Source organism: Medicago sativa, chromosome 2 (genome assembly GCF_051527215.1).
Source record: "Medicago sativa cultivar Bolivia chromosome 2, Bolivia_mono, whole genome shotgun sequence".
NCBI classification, from domain to species: Eukaryota; Viridiplantae; Streptophyta; class Magnoliopsida; order Fabales; family Fabaceae; genus Medicago; species Medicago sativa.
Genome location: NC_140750.1, coordinates 26,109,407 through 26,135,104, shown reverse-complemented (window position 1 = coordinate 26,135,104; position 25,698 = coordinate 26,109,407). Strand labels below are relative to the sequence as shown.

Here is a 25,698-nt window from a genome sequence, read left to right as displayed (position 1 = left end):
ATAAAATTCTACTCATCTTTGATGCTACCCTACCTCTCTATATAAGAATTGGTCCCTCCTTGACATGATATATATTTGTATGCTAAGTGATAAGATGTTCATGTTGTTATTATGTATCCAAACTCTACTTATAATTGCATGTTTGAGATCATGAATGCATATGATTATGTTAAATCTAATAGCCTTTTAAATTATTATTTTTATATGCTTTGGCCTTACAAATGTGTCTTTGGAACTAAGTTTTAAGGCCATCCACCACCATGTGTCCATCCTAAATCCACATATGATACCTTCTCACCAGGCAATGAGAAAATAGTCAACTTAATCCTCGAAGTTGTAATCATCGATCAACCTCGTTGGAAATATACCTCCGAAATCATAAAAATTCAAGATTATAAGTTGATCTTGCATCAACGTCAGCTCACTAAAGACTAATGTTTCTATGTAATTTGGACCATCTTAGGGTCAAATTTTTCATCACAAAAGTAAATAAGAAATCTAAATTTCATATGCAAATTAGTATACGTTGTGGTAAGATTAATGTGGAATCAACGTAAAAGGTCCGCATATTCAACTTACTTATCAAGTCATAATCTATAAAGATAAAAGTTAATAGATGAACTATTTTGTTTCACAATTTTACTAATGGATATACCAATTCGCGAAAACCAAAGACTATTTTTACCTAGACATACAATTTCAAATACCAATTTACCTATTTACTTTCTCATAGGTGAGTGCAATATTTCACCGTTCTAAACATGCACAAGATTGCAAATAGTACTTATTTCATTCCAAACAAAACACTTAACTTACATAAGGAACTAGAATACAAAAGCATTAAATCCTTCTGAGAAATTGAGACAATAAATGAGCTGGCCAAAACTGTAAAAGAATCACATGAAAATGGGAAGAAATAAAACACCAATGATGGGGTCCCATGTTGCACCTCTCCTACCCTCATGACTAGTTTGTGGTGTCTAAAACGAAACAAATAACCAAAATGTCCTTTAACAATGAGACAGAATTTGTAGATGCATATATAGCCATCTGATTGTAGTGATCTTTTGTGCAGAAGCTCTATTGGTCATGATTCATGAAAATGAAATGACTGGTCCCATTCCTCTCCCTGCCTTAAGCAGTAGTACATACATATACAATGTAACAGGACAGACATATACATGTACACCATTTTGCTCCAAGTAACAAAATGTTCTTACCTACCAATTGTTATTGATGAGTTGGATCTATTCAATGCAAATCCACCTTACTTGTTACTCTTTTGTCCTTTTTACAAAAATACTTACATTTTTCCCCCTCAACCTAGTGGTAGCAAGAGGAGGAAAGGCATCATATGGTCCTATTTAGATTTTGTGTTTAACTCAATCCCAACGGTTAAGATGACGGATGCTTATTCTTTATATACTTGTTAAGAGTCCCTCATCGGATTGGAGATGACCTGACAATGTGTTTATAAGTGGGGACAATCCTCATCTCATAAGCCGGTTTTGTGAGGTTGTGTTAGACCCAACCACCATTTCTAAGAATACTCTTTTCAGACTTGTCAGTAGTTAATGTAAGACTCGATTTTTTTTTATTTTTAAAATAGACTCAAATATTATCTTAAGTTTTTAGGTTTTAGGTCTAACTTGAGTCTACCCCTGCAAAAAAAAACATATTCTTTATAAATTACTTTCCGACCTTATCTCTACTTTAAGTGAGACATGAGTTTTTTCTAATAATTGAACAAAGTGCTAATGATATACTAAGGTGGTTAAAACCTAAAAGTGTGGCTTTTTTTCCTACCTAGGCTCATATTTGCATTCCATGCATTAACAAATGCACATATCAATTGATCTCGACCATTGAATTGAGATTGGACAATCAAAATTTACGTGTCACCCATTTAATGCGTGGAATCCAAACCCTATAGGCTCGTATCCAAATAGTATCTCAAAATTGTTGTCCACACCATTGGTTATAGTTGGATCGATCTGTGTAGGGTTGTCTACCGAGAAACTTTTAGTGGTCTCAAAAGGGATCAATACCCCACCCTTAAAGAAGGGGAGTGCTAGCTCCCTAATTCTTAACCACTTGAGGTAGCCCAATTGGCATTACAAAAATACTTATGTCAATGACATGTTTTATGCACCATGTTTAATATGATCTATCTGATATAGCAAAGCATAATACAATCAAATTTGATGGTTATAAATAGACCCCTAAAGGGGTCCATGTATGATAATCATCCTTCATTTTCATACCAAAACACAAAACAAACATCACATGCAATAACAACCTGTGTCATTCAGTCACTAAAAGTCTGTCAATAGTATGATGTATTAACTTGATATAATAAAATGACAAGAATTATCTTAAGAATATCTGTTTGGAGACTGTGTGGTCAAATCAAGTGCAATGTAAAGTGACTCTCAATTATTGTAACATTTCTCATCTTCTAATTAACTCATCATCACTCATCCTCCTTTTAAAAGAAAAAATAAGGAAAATAAAAGAGAAAAAAAAACATAAATGGCCCACATGCTATCTCTTTTAGCCTCTTGTGGGCTTCAATCACCCTTTGATGATTGCATATCACAGACCAATCTGTCATTTAGTCTTTGTCTCATGCATATACAACTAAATCAGAATCTAACTTCCTTTCCTTTACCCTCTTACCTACTAATCCAACATCTTAATTACCATTAAAATTGACATCTTTGACTGTAAATATCATTATAGTTATCTTCACTTGTAATTCTCCCTCCTCAATAAATATATAATTGCCAAATAAAAAGTTGATGTGTCAATTGGTTGAGCATCACCAAGTTTGTGGGGGATAGAACCAATGTTTCCCCACATAATACATTTTTAAAGTGGGTCCAAAAACTTTAAGATGCGATCTTAGCGCCTGAGCAGAGATTAGTCTCATAATTGGTTCAGAGGACCAAAGCTTGTGAGGATGCACCATTTTCTCTTATAAACAGTTGATGTTTGACAAGTGATCATATAATATACTTATTAGGAACCACTAAACCTCAATATTTCTTTTCTGTTTATTCAGTTAATTGGATGTACTTTAATCATTCTCATTCTCAAAAATTATTATTCCTATCATTTTCACCTTTGAACAAACATTTCTTTAATTTTACGTGTCCAACTTCTTTATTGTAATGATTCTGCTTTTCCTTTTTTGCAAATCTTACATTAAAAGTTTAATGATAGATGATTAATTAAGAGGGCTCTATCCTTTTATTCTTTTAAAAAATGTTAATAACATTTTTTTTACATTCTCGATCAAAGGTTTTTTTTTTGAACAAGAATTCAGATCAAAGGTGTGTCTGATCTTTGACATATGTTAATGTCAAATACTGACATGACATTGACACCGACACAAACTCATGTAAACATTCAATAATTTATATTTTTTGAAAGTATTTTTTTTTACAAGATTTTTTTTTTAAGTATTAGTATTAATGTCTCTGTGTAAGTATCGTGTTTGATATCCGTATTTGTATCGGTTTTCTATAGCTCAAGAGAGCCAATGATGACAAAGGAAAAGATGACACATATTGGAATTTTCTTTATGAAGGTCTACGTAGAGATAGATGTAGACCCTTTTGTTTAATAATAGTAAAGAAAGATCACGAAGTAGGCCACTTAAATCTTGAGTATGGAATCTTTAGGTATAGTCGTAGTCTTTGGCTAATAGGGCTGTTTTTGAGGTTTTCCAAATTTCTTTATGAGATTTCCATCACATATACTTGAAGTGGAAGATCAAACTATTTATTACTCCATCCGTTCCGAAATATCTGACCTATTTTCTATAAAAAAAGGTTCCCAAAATAACTGAGTCATTTCAATTTTCAATACAATTTTCATCATTCCCAATACAATATAACTCTAATTAATATTACTTTCATCATTCTCAATACAATATATTTCACTTTCCCCTTTATTTATACATTTTTCTTAATCTGTGTGAAAAACCAAACTGACTCAGATAAAACGGGACGAAGGGAGTATCTTTTTGCAAATTTGTATTCTTTATCATGATGATTGAAGCAAAGCATAGTATTTTAGCTGGAAATGTCCATGACATGATAAGGACAGTCCTTGTTATATATGTTCTTTTGACTAGCAATAAACCACACAATGTTACAACACTTACTAGTTATTAACCGGGGGAAAATATACGAAGATGATGAGATAAATGTATGTTTGATTCTATTCTGATAAGAATTGATTTTGAGTGAATTGATTCTGTAAATTTGATTTTTGATAAAAGTGAATTGAATGTAAAGTGATTTATATTTTAAATATATTTATTTAAAAGTGATTTTAGCAATAAATTAATGGTAAAATGAATATTAGAAGTTAAAAGTTGCGAATTCTACCTTCAAGTATAATCAATTCTGTAAACAAAATCAATCATCTTTTAAATCATCCAAATATGATAAAAATCAATTTTACAACCTTTGGAAACAACACACTCTACAGCCCTGCAGAGAAAAAGAAAGAAAACCAACAAACCCCAACCGAACCCACCAACAACAACATTTTTTTTTGTTGGAGAAATCACCCCACACTCGCTCAACGACAGAGCTAGAAACCCTCGATCAAAAGAGCCAACCCAAGGGAAGATGAGCCAAACCTACTACCCTAAGAGCAGAGACACAAAGATCAAGAAACAAACTCAAGACCCCGCTCAAAAGCACTCAAACACATCCCCTTTCTAGCAAACTACTGGTCCAATAGATAGTTCGTTCCCCCACGCATTTATAATGTGAACATGGATGACTGAGTATCTCTCACAAAACCAGTACCAAGAGGTAAACTAAATTTTTTTCAACCAATTCAATCTAATTATAGACATCTAAAACAAGTAAGTTTTAATGAAAAAGTTGTGTAATCATTACTTTATCAAAATTAACATTTTATATTTCCAAGACAAAATTTTTATTTATAGATTCATTAACCATTGCCCTGAGCGCACTGGTTAGCAAGACCCATAAATTAAATAAGAGTCAAGAGTACAAATGTACTATAGTACAAGAAATACATTGCAACCCTGAAGGCTAACAAAAGAAAACAACACACTCTACATCCCCACATAGAAAAGGAAAGAAAACCAACAAACCCCGGTCCAACCCACCAACAACAATTTTTTTTGGAGAAAACACCACATACTCGCTCAACGGCCGACCTAGAAACCCTCAATCAAAAGAGCCAACCCAAGGGAAGATGAGCCAAATCTACTACCTCAAGAGCAGATACGCAAAGATCAAGAAACAAACTCAAGACCCCGCTCAGAAGCACTTAAACACATCCCCTTTCTAGCAAACTACTGGTCCAATAGATAGTTCGTTCCCCCCACACATTCATAATGTGAACATGGATGACCGAGTATCTCTCTCGAAAAAACAGTATCAAGAGGTAAACTAAATTTTATCAATCAATTCAATCTAACTATAGACACTTTATAATTTTAACAGCTACTTCCTAGAATTTTCTTCATATTCATTTGTCCATTTAATCAATTCACTTTATATTATGATCCAAGCAGATTGAAGTTTGTGATCTTGCAGCCGACCTGGTTTAACTAAGATGTTTAAGAAGCAACAAAAGAATGTGAAAAGAATAGTATGATTAAAGACATAACAAGATAAGAGATTTTATATTGATTAGTATCTTAATACAATAATTTGTCATCTAAGACTACTATATTTAAAATGATAAATGATAATGAAATGACCCCAAATCACTTCTTTTCTTCTATTTACCTGTTGAGTGGTGCAAAAGGTGGTAATAGCTGCCAATTTTATATAAAGCTAAGCTTAAGATGCACTAATGACCTTTTCCTTTCTTTCAACTCACACAAAAAACAAAAGGAAGTGAGCTTTGAAGAAAGTGATACACAATCCCTGGATTGATTGGCATCAATGATCCACCATTGATGGTGATGGTGATTTTGAGGGCTCGATATGTAAAAGCCAATGGAATTATGTTTATCACTTAGAGATTTTGTCTTTAATCAATGTCTTGACACTACAAAAGCAAAACTAAGAAATTCATTAATAAACATTTATGTAATACATATGGGAACATCACACTTTTGGAAAATGAAAATATATGTACTCCTAAAATTTAAAATAATAGCTAGGGCCATATTCATATTGATCATCCTTACGAAATTATTTGTCATCAACAATATTCTTTAAATCCAACTTGAATGCTTTATAGTCGATCTAAGCTCATTTGTCTAATGAGTAGCATGTTAGAGACTTAATGCTTCCACGGCAAACAATAGAATTATGTGAAAGTGAGTACAAGATTTACTTTGAGGTGTTGTCCTCTCTTATCAAGCACTAAGTTACCAAAATTGATTGGCAATTCATCAATTTTTTCTTGCAACACTAGGAAAACTCAATGCTCGGCTAATAATTTTCCACTACTTTATTTGATAGAATCAAAATTACAAAAGTAAAAAAGGATAAAAGAAAATAATACACGATCGAAACAAGTATTTTGACAGTTGAATTGCACACAGGTTACACAAACCTTGACAGTTTCGGTTGAATTTTTTTATTACTCTTGGACATATGACTCATAATCATATATAAATAGAGGTATAATGAAGGTTTACTTCATTCTAACATTGAGAAATAAATCTAAAACCTTGAGAGAGATTTCAAGAGAGCTATAGAGAAAAATCTAGTTAGTGAAATTCTTGGGGTGTAATTCAGTTTTGGGTAACAAGAGATTGTGAGTGTTTGAAAATGGTTTGTGTAAATTTCTCTTTTCAATATAAATGTTTGCAATAGTCCGGAGACGTAGTTGGCCGAACTTTCTTATCAATCTTTTAATTTTATTATTCTGCATTTATTGTCTTTTAAGAATTGGAAAACCATTACAGAAAACGAGACAGGGTTGAGAATCAAGGTTCTAAAAAACGGTCGCGGTTGCGTTAAGGTTGTCGCGATTTCGGCTGTAACGGACGCTGCGATGTGAATTAATCAAAACGTTTCACAAAACGTATTAAAACTATTTATATTATCATATAATGTATAATAACTTAGATTAATACTTTTTTTCCATAATTATAACATGTTTAAAGTAAATATAATAATAAAAATAGACTACATTTAGTAAAGATAGAATGTTTGACAGATTAAAAAGAAATTAACTAATAAATAACTACTCATAACATATCTTTAATCAAAGTTCATGATCAATTAACCACATTTAGTTCACATCATAAATTTTTATGAATAAAAAAGAGGCATTAAAGTGCCAAAAATGGTGTAAAAAATAATAAAAATGGTGAAGAAATAAATAAAAACAAAATTGGCTCAGCTGGATTAAATCTGGACCACTTGATGCATCAAGGGGTCCAAACTTAATCACTAAAGGGTTCATCACAGCCACAAGATCTAAATCAAAGAGTTAAAAAAACAAGGGTGCAGAATTAAAACAGAGGGGGTGTAATAACAAGCTGCATATGAACAAAAGAAGGTGAGGGGCCCGCAGTCAACAAGGAAGGAAGGAGGTCAACTCCTTCTTCTTCCTCTAGTTCACGTAAAACACCAACAACAACATCATTATCACTTCAAAAATTAAAATCTCAATTCTTCACCAAATCTCACAAACTAAAATACCATTTTACTTGGATTTTCGCGCTGATCATGAATCTAAGCTTATATTTCACAATGAATGTTTGTATAGAGAGAAAAGTGAGAAAAAAGTTTTGACTGAATTTTCAAGTCTGAACGGAGTCCGTAACGGCGTTTCGCGGCCGTAACGGCATTCCGTAACGTCGTAACGGCGATTTTGCTGTGATTTTTGTTCTCAACGTGAAAAGATCCAAAAACGGTCACGGTGGCTGCCGATACCGATTTGTAACGGCCGCAATCCAGGTACAGGTCCGTTTTTTGAAACCTTGGTTGAGAATGGAAAGAATTATGACAGGTTCACATCAATACAACAATGTGAAGGTGAGAAAAACACAAGATGGGGGTTGAATTGGGTTGGTTTTTTCAAACTTTTTCTAAGTGCTTCACTAATTAGAGTCTGAATGGAATCAGAGTCTGACTCAGGTTCTTATAGCAGTGGATTAAATTAAACACAAAGAGAGGAAGAGAGAAAGAGAGACACGGAGCAATCATACTAGTTCCTCCTACAAATCAGAAGTAGTCAAGTCATCTTGTACTTACAAGGTTTCACTATAATCACTAAAGATTACAACTGTTCAAGCACACAAGCAAGAGACTTACAAATGTTCAAGCAAACAAGCAAGAGACTTCTAATGCTCAATCACATCTGAAAGAGACTTCTAACAAACTTAATTAAATAAAAGATTGTTTGGTTTTACACTTGATATACAATCAAAGGTGCAATCAATTACAAAATAGAGTAAAATTCTAAAGACTTTAGAATATATAAGATATGAACTTAGGCTCTGTTTGGTAAAATTAGTTGATAGCTGATAGCTTTTAGCTGATAAGCTAGTTGAAGTGTTTGGTAAAATTAGCTGATAGCTTTTGCTTTGAATAATAAGGGTAAATATGGAAGAAAAAATGAGAAGCTAAAAGCTATAAGCTCAAAAGCTACTTGAAGTAGCTTCTGAAAAATAGCTTATAAGCTCCTGAAATAAGCTATAAGCTCGTTGTACCAAACAGAGCTAAAGTGTTACCAAACAGAGCTTTTTTTGTCAAATGAGCTTATAAGCTAAAAGCTAAGAGCTAAAAGCTCTTTTTTTGGGTTTACCAAACAGAGCCTTAGTAAGACATTCGTAAGTGTTTATGCGCTTCTAAATTTGACAGAGTAGTAACACAAGTTAAAATGACAGAGACTTGTTATGTTCTTCCGGTCTTCAGTTCCTTAATAGGGAATGATTTGAAAGACGTTGGAGAAGTGCTAGCGCATTAAGAGTTCTTGAGAAGCTATCAAATCAAGACGTTGGAATGTTGCATGATATGGTTAATATCGTTTGAAATGACATTTGCAAACCATTGCTACAACTAGAATTATCTCTTTCATTCCTTTTGTCCTTGAATTTGACTTAGCACGTGATTCAAAAGAAGACAAATTGTACTTGGTCATATCTTGAAAGCGACCCTTCTAAGAAGAAGACAAAGATGACATGGCTTCCAAGTCCTCAGAGTCTTGACACCTCAGAGTCTGGATGACTCATAGTCTGGGTGGCTCAGAATCTGCTGATTCAGAGTCTGATGATCCAGAGTTTGGTCTTCTGTAGCTTCTGGATGAATTATTTACTTCTGTTCACATTGTTGACTTCTGATTGACCTTTCTCTATATCTTCTATGAGGTCTTTAGCTTCTCTTGTGCTTCTGATGCTCTTATATATGTGCATACCTTGCTAAAATTTAATCTATGGTCCTGCACACTTAAACATATATTAGCATATCGAATTGTCCTTCAATACTTTTGTTATCGTCAAAACTTTAAAAGCATTGTACAAATTCAATTTTGTTCCAACACAAGGTGGTTGAGCGTATGAACCAGATGTATGAAGCACCAAATGAAGCTCAACTGGAGGAACAAGAACAATAAACATTCCGCTCAAAGAACTACTCGAGGGCATGACAAAGTTGAAATATCCAATCCTTACCATGTATTTTTTTTTTATTATAGCTATCTCATTCTCGTAGTGATGAGTTGAAACATGTACATGTTGTGCCAGATCAATAGTATTCATGGATTCAGTGTAGCAAATAATGTTTTATAGACTTTTGTTCCAGCAAATTTGAATCTCATACATCAAAACCAAGACCAAATTTCAATACTCAATTATATATATATATATATAATGAGAAGACTCTTTGTTATGAGAGGATGAGAGGATCTTTTATCAACCACTTATCAAAATCAATGGCTAATATTAAAACTCTTATTTTATTAACTGTCATGCTTGATTTTTTTTCCCAATTTAATTTCTAAATCGTGGCTCTACACACTCATCTTCGATCTCTAGACCATTCCCTTGGATCTAAGCAATTTTTTCAATTCCCCTCTCAAATCGACAGAACAAAGGGCTATATATTCCACAAAGACCAAATCAAACTTTTCCAAAAACTTGAAGTAACTATAAAATAATTAAATCTTTAAGATACTATATAAATTAGGGGGTTTACGTTTCCCACCGTATTCATTTTTTGCGCGTTATATTTTGTTTCAAAAATGCCCTTGAAGATCTTCGGATTATAGAATCTGAAATGAGTTTTTCCCCGGTTTTTTTGGTGGAAGATTTCACTATTCGGATTATACAAATTCGAATACAGTAAGTATTTCAGATTTATAATTCGAAACACCTCATGTACAATATCAAATCCGAACTATAACAACATGTGAAGCTCTGATACTTCAAAATAGATGACGTATCGTATCCACTGCGTATCCTGCACCGATACCTGCCCGATACTTCCCGATACATATCAGGAGAGTATCCGAAGATTAAATTTTATTTTTTTAAAAAATAATTATCTGATACTTCCCGATACGTATCAGGAGAGTATCCGATAATTATCATGCACCGATACCTGCCCCAATATTTCCCAATTAATGTTAACTAAAATAACTTAACTGTTTTTGGATATAATGCTTCTTTTTTGGATCGATAAAGTATAACACTAACGGATATAGTATAGCATTGATGGTGCTCTTTTTGGGATATATTGTGTATGTAATTGACTAACCATCTCTCCTAATCGTCAATATTATTTATATTTATGTTGATGTGCTACAAACCTATGACTAGTTTTTTTTTTTTTTTTTGAGAGACTATGTCTAGTTTCTTTTGTTTGTTAATATATTTGCATATTAAAAAAATGGTTATAATTATATTATACATTTAATTATATAATTTTTTTTATTAACGTATCCCAGCCGTATCGTATCTTGATTTTTGAAATTTTTCCATATCGATGTATCGGTGCAGTATCGTATCCGTATCCTATCTCGTATCCGGGCTTCACAGATAACAACACAAAGATTGAGTTTGTTTGTAACAACCAATTTAATAACCATCCTAACCCCCTATTCTTGTGTTTTATTTCATTGTTAGTTGTCGCGGTCGAAAATATATTTTTTGGGCTGTTTGATCGGATTGCTCCAAAATTTGTCCAGTAAATCATACAAAAATCATAGACCAGGACACCTCTAGAAGGGGCTTCTTGGATGAATCCACCCCTTAAAATCCAAAATGTTATCGTTTAGACCCTTATTTTAATTTTTAAATTTTTTCACATTCTTAGAAAAATCCAAAAAACAAAATTGCATTGGGTTTCCTTTCAAAATAATATTGCACTGGCTTTGTTTGAATTTTAGAATGTTTTGGTAGTATTGTTATGTGTGTGTGTGTCTATATATATATATATATATATATATATATATATATATATATATATATATATATTATTTTATTGGATAGATTTTTTTTTCTTACTTTGTTTTTTGGTTGTTTTTAAAATCAAAATTTGCAACTGCTAAAATGTGAAAGATTCTGATTGCTGCTTATGTATAAGCATAAAGAATCCGGAATTCTAAGGGCATTTTCAAAAAGAGAAAAAATTAAGGTGTATGAGAAGGTCATAGGGTGAAAAAAATGATAGCCTATAAAATATTAATTCTGGGCCTAAATATTTATGATTGGGTTGGAACTGACCCAAGCCTTGTAGTTGAAGGCATTGAAATATGGCAAAAACAATACTATTACTTTTCCCACCCTATTACCTTCTCATGCGTCCTATGTTTTTTTATACAAAAATGACCACGGGGTTTTGGACTATAAAATCCGAACACAGTTTGGATGTGTTCGGATTATATAATCTGAAATATGTTTATACATATGCTGCAATCAGAATCTCTCTCATTTCAGCCGTTGCAAATTTCACTTTTAAAAACAACAAAAAAAACAAAGTAAAAAAATGATAAAAACATGTCAAATAAAATCAAGAAAAATATAAAAATACCACCAAAAAATTCTAAAAATGAAAAGAAAAGTAATGCAAATTTTGTTCAGATTTTTCTGAGAATATTAAAAATTACAAAAATGAAAAAAGGGTTTAAACGGTGAAATTTTGGATTTTGAGGGGAGGAGCCCCGTAAGAAGTCCCTTCCAGGGGAGTCTTGATCCTTATTTTTTTCTGATTTTTTGGGAAAGTTTCGGAGCAATCAGATCAAGTAACCTGAAAACCGAATGTTCGACTGGAAACAACTAACAATGAACTAAAACAGAAGGATGTGAGTTAGGAAGATTAATATGGTCCTTAAGTTGGCTATCCATGTTACAAACAGGCTCAGACTTTGTGCTGATACTATTTGGATTATATAATCCGAACTGTTTTTCTCTGAATAAGGGTGTTTAGGGATTTTCGGATTCTATAATCCAAAAAAAAAAAACAAGGAACACGCCCTATTTTTTGGGTGGTCGGATTATAAAATCTGAATTGGTGAAAAGCTCATTTTTTCCACCTAAAATATGGGGAAAACTCAATTCAGATTATAAAATCCGAAAATTAATGGGCATTTTCGTAAAAAAATAGGAAGCACAAAAAATGGATAGAGTGGAAAAAGTAACGGTCCAAAAACAATGCAATTTGTTTTGGATAAAAAAAAATGGTGGTAGTAGTTGGAAATTGCTCTTCTAACTTTAAGTATTGCTCTTTAATATCCAAAAAATACTAAAATATCCTCCACAGCAGTTAATTGCTGTTTGCTACCGATGGTAATTAATTACCGTTCCATTCTGGACCTGCATATCTCGAGCCACAAAAATTGAAAGATAAAAACTCCAATGAAAGTTGAGTGTTGTTGGAGTCAATAAACTTCCAAAGTTCATAGTGTGTCTCAATACCTTGGTCAAACTCAAAAGCCAAAAGAGTATCAAAAAGTACAAATTTTATTATTGCCGGAACTAATATAATATTTACTTCATGTTTTAAGAACAGAAATCTTATCTCACAATATTCAAATACACGGTAAAAGAATAATGCTTAGGCATTATTTGAAAAGTTAAGCACTACCTTTTTTTCGGAAATAAAAGTTAGGCACTACTTATGTAATGTATTTTTGGTTACTGGTGAGTGGTGAGCTATTCGGTACATATACAAACTCACTCAAGTAAACATGTAAAGTGTACTAGATCAAAATTTAAAATGAAAAGAAAAAAAATATACTTCGGACAATATCAAGGTTAGAAGAGCAATTTCCGTGGAAGTTGGATGTACCTGAATCCTTGAACAAATTTGAAGGTTGTGGGATATGATGAAATGTATTCTATCCTATTGAATTTCATTCCCTAATATTTTAAGTAATCTAAACAATGCAATATAGATTCATTTCAATATATTATGTTTTATTTCATTTCATTGTATACCATCAATTCAAATATACCAGAGTTTTTTTTTTTTAAATAAAATTTTAGAAATGTATAAGTGATAAAATAATATATAAAATTTTCGCAATAAAACACATGCATTAGTTTGGGGAATTGCCCCCACTCTAATGTAAGTAGATCCATGCTCGTGCACATTCATTGCTTTCCTATAAATATGACTACAATGAAAATTGATGGAATTTGTATACCGTAAACCGTTGACCGAGTAGTTTCTTCTAGTCCAAGCAACACTTATGTTGTTAGAAAATGCCATAATTGCAACCTCAGAATCATATTCAAGCCATACTTTAGTCCAACCTTCCATCTTGGCCTTCTCAATAGCAGTGATGGTTGCATTGAACTCAACAAAAAAAGAACATCTTTGTTCTCCCAGGGCCGAATGTATATTGTAGCATATGTGGGCTTGTGGCTAAACATAGACAGAGTTTTTAGATTTTTTAGTAAGTATAATATACCAAATAGTATAACATTTTTATCACATGACGTATATTTATCATAGATCGTTTCTCTTTTGATCCACGTCTATGCTTTGTTTGCGAGGGGAAGGAAAGGAAAGGATAAGGAGGGGAAGGGAAGGAAAGGGAGGGAAGGGAGAAAGGAGGGAAAATCTTCCCCTTGTTTGGGAGTTAAAGATACCAACAAGGAAAGAAGATGGAAGGCATATGTTATAATTTTACTATTTTACCCTTTCTTTCTCTTAAAATCAATACTTTGTGTTATACTTTGTAATTTATCTTGTAATTTCTTCAAAACAACTTATCTCATAAAAAACAAATTATTACGATCTTTTTAAAAAACAACTTATTTATAAAAAAAAAGCTTATTCTGTTTTTAAAAAACAGTTTATTCAAAACAACTTATTTATACAAAACAACTTATTACAATCTCTTTTCAAAAAAGCAGCTTACTCAAAACAATTTATTTATGCAAAACAACTTATTACGACATCTTTTTCAAAAACAGCTTATTCAAAACAGCTTATTTATCCAAAGCAACTCATTACGATCTCTTTTTCAAAAACTGTTTTTTTAAAACAGCTTATTCAAAACAACATATTTATATAAAACAACTTATTAGGATCTCTTTTCAAAAACAACTTATTCTATCTTGAATTATGACACCATCTCTCACCACATATCATTTTGGTCAAAAAAGAAAAGATCATCCGTGAGTAAAAATGTTGAATTTATTTTACTCAACAAAAACGTGGAATTAGATTATTAATGTTAAGATAATTGAATATGTATCTGGTAAAGATTCATGCACACAACACGCTTTTGAAAAAAGGGATAGGGTGTACGCTATTGAACTTTTCAATTTTTTAGTCTGATTTATTTTTAAAAAAGCTCCTACAATCGGTCTTAGAACTGATGACTAATCAAGCCTCCAACTTGCTTAATTAATTAATCAACCAATATTTTTTAAGTCGTAATAAGTTGTTTTGTATAAGTCATTTTTGAAAGAGATCGTTATAAGCTTTTTTGGATAAATAAGTTGTTTTAAATAAGTTGCATTTGAGAAAAAGATCGTAATAAGTTTTTTTTGTATAAATATGTTGTTTTGAATAAGTTGTTTTTGAAAAAAGGATTGTAATAATTCAGTCATGTCTAAAATTGAAATTTTGAATTATTATGAGGATAAAATTGTCAATTTGTATGTTTAACCCCCCAAAACCCCCCAATTTGGGAGAACTTTAAAAGTGGACAAATGAAGCCCTTCAAAAAACCCCCCAAAACCTTTCCCTTGTTTTTTTAAAACTCGCAAACAAAGGTTTACCTCTCCATAAGCTTTTCCTTCCCTTCCCCTCCCCTCCAAAACCCAACACACAAACAAAGCCTAAAGATAGACCCCCCTTCTTGTGTCTTGCAGCAACCATAAAGTTGTCAACCACTAGCAAATTAAATTTACACTACACACACATTAAATTTTTGATTTAGGTGGGCATGATTGTGCCACTTTAACCAAAATAGTTTCAATTTCTGGGCGCGAGTTTTAGGGAAGGTTTTAAATAAAGTTTCTTTACCAAGAAAAAAGCCGCTTCATAAAGGTATAGGTAGCCACCGTTACAATTTTTTTCTTGTTTTTATAAAATGAAAAAAAAATCACGACGAAACACCATTACAACCGCAACAAAATGGCATTCATGACAATAGACGGGTAATCTCGTTATTTTTCAATTGAGATGGATACAAATCACATAATGTTATCTCCTTTAAGCTCTTTCTCTAGTTCACAACTTCAAATTTGTCTCATTTAAGTTATTGAAGCTATTATGAGTTATGAAATGCTATGATTAATTCACACTGCAACCGCAATCCGCAATGCAATATCCATAAACAACCGAAATCGCGAAATCCTTTATTTAAAACCTTTCTAGGTATTGTAGGCTATAAATAACTTAATTTTATCCCTTTTGAGAGGGAGGAGCCATCTTGGAAACCTAGGAGCCATGTTTTTGAAAACCCTAGAGTTGAAGCAAGAGAGTGGAGTTTAGGAGTATAGGGGTATAAATTTCGCTTATAATAAATTGTTTCTTTTTACTCTTGTTCACTATATGTAGATAATATCTCTTATAGAGTCTCCATTGCATTATGAAGTTTGAAAAACCCCGTTAATGTCTTAGTTTTATCTTATTTTATTTCATATTTTTATTGTTTATTCCAATTAAATTATCATATTTTTTATTTACATGTCTTGAGTGACCAACTTTTGCATGCTTATAATCAATCAATCGATGTAGCCATAATTGAATACATCTCTAGTTATACCGTGGAATTAGTCAGCAATTGCGAATGGAGATATCTTGATTTATGCACAAAAAAAAAAAAAAAGAAAAAAAAGTTTTCTTTAAATTTAAATTCAAAACATAAAAATATAAATATGAAAGTTCATGTGTTTGTGGGAGAGTTGTGTGAAACATTCAGTATTAAGAGATGGATAATGGATTACCAATTTTAAACCCTTGAATTTTGTTTCAGCAAAATTTTGCTTCTAAGGAAGAATATGATCTTTACTAGTAGGTATTATTCAAAGTGTCTGTCCCTACATATGTTCCTTAGCAAGGGTTGGTTGGACAATCTATTTCTTGCTCAAGTTTATCAATTCATCAATTCAACTTCAAATTGCTAGATGAGAGAAAGACACCTAATGTAGGTCCATTTATAATAAATATTATATCTTATCTTAGACTCCAAGAGAGTGCTTATGTTTTGAGAGAGGATCTTATTCTAATCATATAAAAAAGAGAGAGAGCATCTTATTCTTATAAATCTTAATGCAAGATTTGTTAATTTATTTAGAACTTTCCTTTAGAACAAAAATTTAATATCAAGTAGAAGTGTAGAACAAATAACAAAAAATTATGATTTAAAAGGAATCATTTCATAAACTATTTGAAGCAACTTTTATTTCTGGAAAAAATGTATAACACTAGTGTGACAATGACACACATTTTGTGTGTCCAAATCTCAAATTTTTATTATTCTATGTATGAGGGCTCAATTTTCATTATATCAAGCCCTGTAATACATGAAACAAAATTCAGCAGAATAGTTTGGCTATGTACAGTGTACACTATACAGCATCTTTGCATCAAATTTCAAATGTGTATATATAAATATATTTTATTTTTGGCCAAGTTGTCCAATATTAGACCTTGGCAATCTTGTGTGTAAAATTGAACTAAGGAGCATCAATGTTGAACTTGAAACACTATATACTGAATCTGATATGATCTGAATCACATTTATTTGGTACTTTGCTGCATCAGAGGATCCTAGTTGCATAGGGACTTAGCTGAGAGCTTCTTTTGCTTTCCTAGACATGAGTCACTAGACAACTATTGCTTGCTAATGCAGTTCTGCAAACTAGATCACAAGGATAATAAGCAGCAGAAAAAAATGATAATCCGAAAGAGTTGTGGACACAGTTATGTTTCGATGATTAATATTAGAGAGAAAATATCGATTGTGGACACGGACCGTCTTTTAAAACTTTTGTTGCAATACCTTTTCAATAAACTAAAATCAAATGAGCACACTTCATGTTCTTTTCACCAATGAAATTCCGGTAGGGTCACCTCCCCATTCTTCCAACACAACCAAGACGTTCCCACTTGGGTTCAGCCATGATCGAGGAATATGATACCTGTCGAACGACGAAATAAGATCTCATGATATTCAAGTACTTACATCATTGTTGTAAAGTAAATTGGATGAATTCTTACCATTTTTGGGTGGGTTGTCCACAACTTGTTCTGCATTTTTTATCTGTAAAAGTTCCGGCATAATTACAACTGCCACAATTACCACGTGCTATGTATGCCGGCCAATGGCGACCAATGCTCTGACCATTAACCCATATTTCACCTTTTCCCATACTACTCATATCTAGAGCCAATGGATCGTTTCCAGCCGGCGCGTTGAAAGTTGTCTAATAACATTGAAACATAAAATGAGTCTAAATTCATGCAGATGCAGGTAATCATAACAAAATTGTAACACTTGTTGAAAACTCATTCTTACCTTGTACCATGTCAAAGGTTGTTTTTTAGACAAAAATGATCCTTGTGTCCATTTAACAGAAGAACTTCCGCTTGTGGTATGAAGGTTTAAGGATTCACCTTTCAGTCCAATCTGCCAATTAACATAAACTTTACTGATGTGCCTCTAAATATGATAGTAAATACACACAATATGCTCAACAATGTACATGATTAATGGTAAAATGTTTTCTTAACACCACAAAATAAAGATGATAGCAAACCTTGTAAGACCATTTTTGTTTAGACAAGTCTCGTGTCCCCTCGTTTAGACCCTTCAATGTTACTGGACCTAACACCCCAACATTCCATTTTTCGTAGTGCACGCCAACATTCTGGTATCAATTTGGATACAGAAAGTGATTAAAAACATATTTCTCATTAGCAAATTGAAAATGTCACATATAACATAACATTAGAAAAGGGACAACTAACCGAGAGACCGACGGCAACGCTAAGTAGAGAAATCTTGTTATTGCCAACCCTCAACTTCACGCTGTTGCTAAATGTTAATTTAGGATTGTCCAAAGATCCATACGCAGTTCCTACATTCAAACGAGAGATGAAAATGTAAAGAGAGCTTTATTTAGTATGATAACTTTTTTAACGAAACACGTGAATACTGATGTGGTACATTTTTTAAATATGTTATCTCTGGATTTCATACTAATAAGTATTTCTCGTATGTGAAATTGGAATTTTCCTAATAGAAAAATGCCTAGCAAAATAGGCGTGCTTACCCCAAAATTGACCGTTAATAAAAACATGCAGAACATGGCCAGCTGACATTGCGGTAAGAACAGGATTTTGGCCATTCTTTATAAAACCTTCATTAGGACTAATATTTACACTGAAGAAGGATAAAAATTTGAAGTATCAATAAATACTCAATAGATTAGCATTCCAATTACTCATTGCGTTTAAGAAGTTGAAAGATTCTTACTCTGTCATGTACCACAAATAATCTGACTTATCCCAAGTCTGACTGAGCTGCTCCAAAAGTCCATTTGCTGTCCAGGAACCACCTTCACCGGAGAAGGAAGGTTGTTCATTGTAAGACTGCCAAGCAAACGCACTGTTCGCAGGTGTCATCTTTCTATGGACCCTTGGTGCATGAACCTGGATAAAATTGGCAAATGTTCCCAAATGTTCACACTTCAAAAAACCTTGACATGGTAAATACAAACAGTTTATGCTAAAAACAGTATAATCTTTGTCTGTCCTTCTAGAACGGTTAGAGTGGAATTTTCCAGATTTTCAAAGAAATGAATGTTTGGTTCAAATGTCGAAACTATCATAACTGACTTTTTCTTTGTTAAATGTGATTTTAGGAAAAAATCTATTTAAGTAGAAATGGTAAAACGAAGTTTCCTTGTTAGATTGAAAAAACTATACTAAATTTTACATGTAACACTTTTTTAGTGTAAAAAGATCTATACATAATAAATAACTTCACTTAAAACTTAATTTTAACAAAATCCCGTTCATTCAAAATCACTTTTGCAGTATTGTGTTACCTTTGCGGTGTTGAAAACCTCAGTTTTGCAGTCAGGAAGAATACTGATAGACCAAGGCGGTAGGTCGTAATGGCCATTTCCAAATGGAACTTTTGCCCATGATGCAGTGTCGTAATTTGCAAGGAACGCAGCACAGGCACCAAAGCTTGTCTTGTAAAGGTGTACCTACAATTACATTAACATAAAAAATCAAATGAAACTTCGACATAGTCGTAATTCAGTACCTTTTATAATGAACCATCACATCGTGTACTTTACCTCAAGGTTTTTTCCAGGCCATGACACTGTCGGATCCACAGACACTAAAGCCGACTCACATTGTTTTATTGCTTTATGTAAATCTCTTAGATGCGCCCATTTCGGTTCACTTATAAGTCCTGATATAATGGTAGAGTCGAACAAACATCAATATATTTAATCATCATCATTCAAAACAGATTAACAATTTAAACCTTACTATTGCATACCGTATTCATCGATAGGAGCGTCATAGTCGTAACTCGTGGCAATGAAAAGGCCAGAAGATGTTCTTCCAAAATTAGTTCCTCCATGGTACTGGACTCAAATATAAGATATTATTAGACTCAAATCGAAGTTTCTAGAACATAAATTTGCGAACAAATCAAATATGTAGAAGGATAATGTAAAAATACCATATAGTAGTTAACATATGAGCCGCGATTCTGTACGAATCTGGCAACTGAGAATGCCAAGTCTTCTGCAGGTCTATAAGGGACAGCAGTACCAAAATCAGTGTACCTGAAAAACAAGAAGCACGCAACTAAATATCGGAATTAAAACGAAATATTTCTCAGCCTTAAATGTTGCATTTGTATGACATAACATACCAGCCAGTCCAATTTTCAGTCCACATTTTTGGCTTGTAGTTCTTGTTGGGAGAGAAGTTTTCACAGTAATATCCATTACAGGTATCAATCTACAGAACACAGTCGGTAAATAGATCAGATAGTGTTAGAACATCAACCCTAGTTCGAAAGAGTAGAAATTCAAAAAACGCAAACATTGAACACACGATGTTTGGTAACTAAGTTCGGCCAATTGCGTGTACGTCTCTGACTGCATTCATTTCTAATATTTCACGCTTAGTGTTTTACAGTATACAAATTTGTATCTAAATACTATAGTTCAAATCACAACATTATGCCTGAAATATACAGCAGGAGGCTTCACCTCCCCGCACCCCCCAGTCGCAACCCAACAAACGTTTAGTCGTTCTACACTTATCAGTAACTATGAGTTATACTCAACAGAGAGAAAAAGATGCAAGACAGAAGGATCAACAAAGGTTTCCCTTCATAAAAAGTTGAAGTGAATTTAAAGCTTAGCAGGTGGAAAAGAAAACAGTAGAAGATAACAGAAGTACTTAGGAAAACCAAAAAGCACCTTCCTTCAAACAAAAGAAAAACAACAACAATAGAGAAAAAGGTGAAATGGACAACCTTAAATCAAAACAAATAATCATAACACTGTCATAAACCCCACCACCAAACAAGTCATAATTCATATAAATTTAAAAGAACAAGATAAGAATTTTATTATGAAAAAGACAGTTTCAAAGCCATTCAACACACAAAAACATTTATCAAATATATGAAAAGGGATGAATGGCTTACAATAGGATCAGGAGCATCTTCTTGCTTACACATAACCCATGGAACACCAGTGTTTAGTCCTACAGCCATTTGAGAAAACCATTTGGTGTATGATTTTCCAGGTGCACCAATCTCCCATTCCACTGGTCCATACTCATTCTCAATCTGTATCAATTCAAATCAGTGGTTAATAAACTTCAATTCAAGATGATCCGTCCAGGAGAATCCAAGTTCAAATCCTGACCAGATCAATCTTTGGCCAGACTATAACTATCTCACAGCCAAACTCCGGATTAGAGGTTTAATTCAACAGTAAATTTATCATCACAGTTTATTATTACAAATAATGGGCTGCATGAACTTTATGGTAAAATAATATCTTTTAAAAAAATGCTACAAATAACAACTTATTTAAATACCATTTATTTATTTATTTACCTGGGACAAAATAATTGGACCACCTTGGCTTTGAAACAAATTCTCTGACTTCATAATACTGACAATCTTGGTAGTGAATTTTTGCATAGCCGCCTAACATACATCATGACAATAATTAGGACGGTTGTTAGAAAATTAATTGAATCAAAATTAATTAAATTTCTCTAACAACCAATAATTAAAATTAATTAATGAAGCAATCACCAAACAGAAAATAACACCAACCTTGAACGGCTCATTGTCTGTTCTGAAAGCAACGCCTGGTACATACTTTAGCCAAACAGGAAATCCCCTGCATACAAAACAGAACATGTTAGCTTTGAGTAATTGCTAAGAAATTGTTAATAATATTTACACCGTCAGTGTAAATGATATTTACACCGTCAATCAATTATAACTGTAAATCATGTAAAAAATATTTAAACTCTAAAATCATTACCCAAAATTCCATTCAGCACAAACATAGGGACCAATACGCAAATGAACATAAAGTCCAGCTTGTTGAACAACTTTGATGAACTTAACCAAGTCAAATCTATCTTCAAAGTAATACTGAAAAAAATTCAACATGAATTAGTAAATAACAAATAAAAAATAAAAATTGAAAAAACACCATCATAAAAATAAATATCATTCATTACTTTTCCTTGAGATGGTTCATGTCCATTCCAAAATACATAGGTTTCAATCACATCAACACCTCCATCTTTAGCCTTTTGAATTAAATCTGGCCACATCTGCATTAACAAACATTATCTATGAGAATTTGTTTTTGATTGGATCATTGAGCTAGGTGGATCAATATAAATGGCAAAACTCTACTCTATCCTATGAAGCAGAGTCAACTCTCAGAGTAGTCGCATCCCGATGTCAGACATGTGTCGTGTCCGACGCGACACGACACTGACACATATAATTACTCATAATTGTATGATTTTCTCAAATTTTTAGCGGTGTCAGCGTATCAGTGTCCATGTATTGTCTCCATGTATTGTCTGATGTCCGCATACGTGTCAGTGTCCATGTGGTGTCCGGTGTCCGTATACGTATCCGAGCTTCATAGACTAGACTCTATCTATTTTTCTATTCACAAGACTTAAACCTGAGAACTCATTATTCATAAGTCCGTGACACCAATGAGAAAACAAAAATTGCAACACATGATTGAAAAATGAAACAAAAAACAAAATTTCATGAACATGATTAAAATGGAGTGTACCTGAGGTGTGCTTCTAGGATAATGGATGGAACCAGAGATCAAAATTCTTCTCTTTCCATTAATCACAATAGCTTTATGATCATAAGTCACAGAAGCTGTGACATAACAAACAAAAAAACACAAAAACAATATGTAACAATTTCTCCTCCTTGTAAAACTCTCCATTAACATTGTTTTTTGTTTCTTCACTTTTGTTGTAGTTTTTGAAACATTAAAAAGGTAATGTTATAAGGTAAGGTGTGTTATTTTGATGGGTTGAGTTGAAGTGGAGGGAATAAAACTGCAACCTTCTTTATATAGAATTTTGAGAGAGATAGGAAGAGGAGAGAGTAATGTATGGGACCCATTTCCATTTTTTTTTTTCTTCACACGTAACTACTAAAGGCATTATTGGAACAACTACATTGCATGTTTCTTAAATTTTAAGAATGTCTAAGGACGGTTTTTGTTTTCACATAAGATTGGAGAAAGATGAGTTAGCTTGTACATTTGTATGTAAGAACAATTATGACAGTAGAAAGTTCTTAATAGTTCAGTATCAGAAAAAAGAAGAATGGTTGTTAATAGAATAAAAATGTAATTTCTATATGAAAAAGATGTTGAGGTATTAAATATGTGGGGTCCTTTGTGAGACCACCTTAGAATAAATTAAGAACCAAATAATCTTCTTGTATTGGAGAGAGTTGAAGATAAGTAGATATACTTAAATTACAAGTGGCAATAGTGGGTCCATAAAAAAGATAAATGATATTTTGATATAAAAAATTAAAATTTTGATGTCAAATATTGTATATTTTGAATTTCATATATACTTTTGAAATGCATATAAGTGTAATAGAAAATAAAAAATAATGAATAAGAGTTTTTACCGTTGTACGGTATATCGGTTGTAAAGATCGTTGAATTTAAAGATATAATTTTCTACCATGAGATCCAACGATTTCTACGACTGCTAGGGGTGGGCAAAAAGAACCATGAACCGAACTGAACCGCGCGAACCGAACCAAAAATAACCGAACCATTATAATGGTTCGCGAACCGAACCGTTAATTTATTAACAGTTCTTGAACCATAACCGAACCATCTTGAACTGAACCGAACCGTTTGAACCAAACCAAACCACTTGAACTGGTTTTTTTTTTTTTTTAAGGAAACCACTTGAACTCTTTGTTGGATCTTTCAAAAAAAACAACTTATTTAAAATAGCTTATTTTAAAAAGCTTATTTTATGCAAAACACCTTATTTTAAAAACAGCTTATTTTATGAAAACAACTTATTTTAAAAAAACAGCTTATTGAAAACAGCTTATTTGAAAAACAGATTATTCAAAACAACTTATTTTATGCAAAATAGCTTATTTTTAAAAAAAAAACAACTTATTCAAAACAACTTATTTTATGCAAAACACCTTATTTTAAAAAACAACTTATTTTATGAAAACAACTTATTTTTAAAAATAAGCGGTTAGTGTTGGTTAAGCTTGAAATTGTTTGAAATATTTTCATTATATGTAGCTTTAGTACCTTGAGTAACTTACAGACATTTCATTCACTTTGTGAATTATTCTCCGCCAATAAGCACTTTCGTATCCATGGGTTGATAGCTGTTTGTTGGGTATTTTCAAGTTATTTCAAAAGATTTAAGGTGACAAGATTGAGCTCATGCTCACGTGATTGGGCCAATTTAAGTGCTTCTAGTGCAAATCCTAGATTTTTATCTTCTTTTTAGACTTTCGTTTTTCAAAGGATTTTTATTTTTTAGACATTTGTTTTCGACCTGAATTAGCCTGTTAGGTCCAAGACTAACCAACACTAACCGCTTATTTTTAAAAATAAGTTGTTTTCATAAAATAAGCTGTTTTAAATAAGTTGTTTTTTAAAATAAGGTGTTTTGCATAAAATAAGCGGTTTTGAATAAGCTATTTTTAAAAAGAGATCGTAATAAATTGTTTTTCATAAAATAAGTTTTTTTGAATAAGCTGTTTTTTAAAATAAACTGTTTTGCATAAGATAAGCTATTTTTGAAGGAATAAACTATTCTAACTTTTAATTTTAATTTGTTATTTTTTATAATAAAAGTGGTTTTATTCATTGGATAAAAAATATTTGTTTTGGTTCGGTTCGGTATGGTTAATAGGTAAGCAAATGGTTAACCAAACCATAACTTTGGTTCAGTTCGGTTAGCTCCAAACTTAAAACGGTTCGGTTCGGTTTTCCCGAACCATTTCAAAATTTCGGTTCGGTTCGGTTCGGTTTTTTGGGTTAACCGAACCATGCCCACCCCTAACGACCGCTATACCTTACAGTAGAGTGGTCTACGGTGTGCCGCAACTTTTAACTCTTGGATTGATTTATACCTCACAAAGAATAAGGAGCAAAATAAACATCCTACAAGTGAGAGTCGAGAGATAAAAGGGAAAAGTTAGAAAGAGATGTGAAAGTAAAAGACGCATAAGTGAAGTTGATTTTCTATTTAAGGAAACTAACTTAACATTAAACAAACACAACACAAAAGAAGAAAAAAATAAGACAAGGACTGAAAAGAAGTACTAAGAAAGAGTACCTTTTTATAGTTTTAGTGTCCCTCAAGGATGATTCACTTCACATGGAGGTGATGCAAACGAGTATGGCACCGTAGTGTTGCCGCATATAGGCTACGGCGACATGAGAGCTTTCTCAAATTGGGAAGAATAATTTGTTGCAAGAAGGTATACCATGTTATAATGAGAAACAATGAATCTAGAGGCTAATATCAGCCCTTTGCTTACATTTAACTTATTTTTTGGGGGGAGATTTACCTGCATAGTTGTCACGGTTTGAAACTTAGAATGTGCTCCGTCTCAGATTTGAACCCACGTGTCCCAACAATTCATGTGTTGTTAGCCAATACATAGCAATTGAACCCTCTACTAGTGCATGGTGGGATTGATCATCGAGATTAATATCGTTTCTTA

At 32.6% G+C, this 25,698-nt stretch overlaps 1 protein-coding gene across 2 annotated transcripts; it reads right to left on the bottom strand.

The window, feature by feature from the left end:
• Nucleotides 1-16,796: 16,796 nt before the first annotated feature.
• On the bottom strand, nucleotides 16,797-23,011 carry LOC146945823 (beta-galactosidase-like). Of its 2 annotated transcripts, none has more exons than XM_085744108.1 (19): nucleotides 22,745-23,011; nucleotides 22,167-22,262; nucleotides 21,965-22,077; nucleotides 21,751-21,817; nucleotides 21,526-21,618; nucleotides 21,109-21,252; nucleotides 20,323-20,411; nucleotides 20,128-20,233; nucleotides 19,942-20,029; nucleotides 19,733-19,851; nucleotides 19,475-19,639; nucleotides 18,901-19,076; nucleotides 18,698-18,807; nucleotides 18,393-18,502; nucleotides 18,182-18,292; nucleotides 17,941-18,051; nucleotides 17,643-17,848; nucleotides 17,425-17,563; nucleotides 16,797-17,283 (listed from the first exon to the last, which is right to left on the bottom strand). In XM_085744108.1, exons 1-18 carry the CDS (start codon nucleotides 22,913-22,915, stop codon nucleotides 17,458-17,460), a joined length of 2,181 nt encoding a protein of 726 aa, XP_085600234.1. In that variant the 5' UTR covers nucleotides 22,916-23,011; the 3' UTR covers nucleotides 16,797-17,283; nucleotides 17,425-17,457. The 2 variants fall into 2 exon arrangements, with proteins under 2 accessions (XP_085600234.1, XP_085600235.1); XM_085744109.1 differs by having other exon boundaries at nucleotides 16,797-17,276.
• Between the last annotated feature and the right edge of the window lie 2,687 nt (nucleotides 23,012-25,698).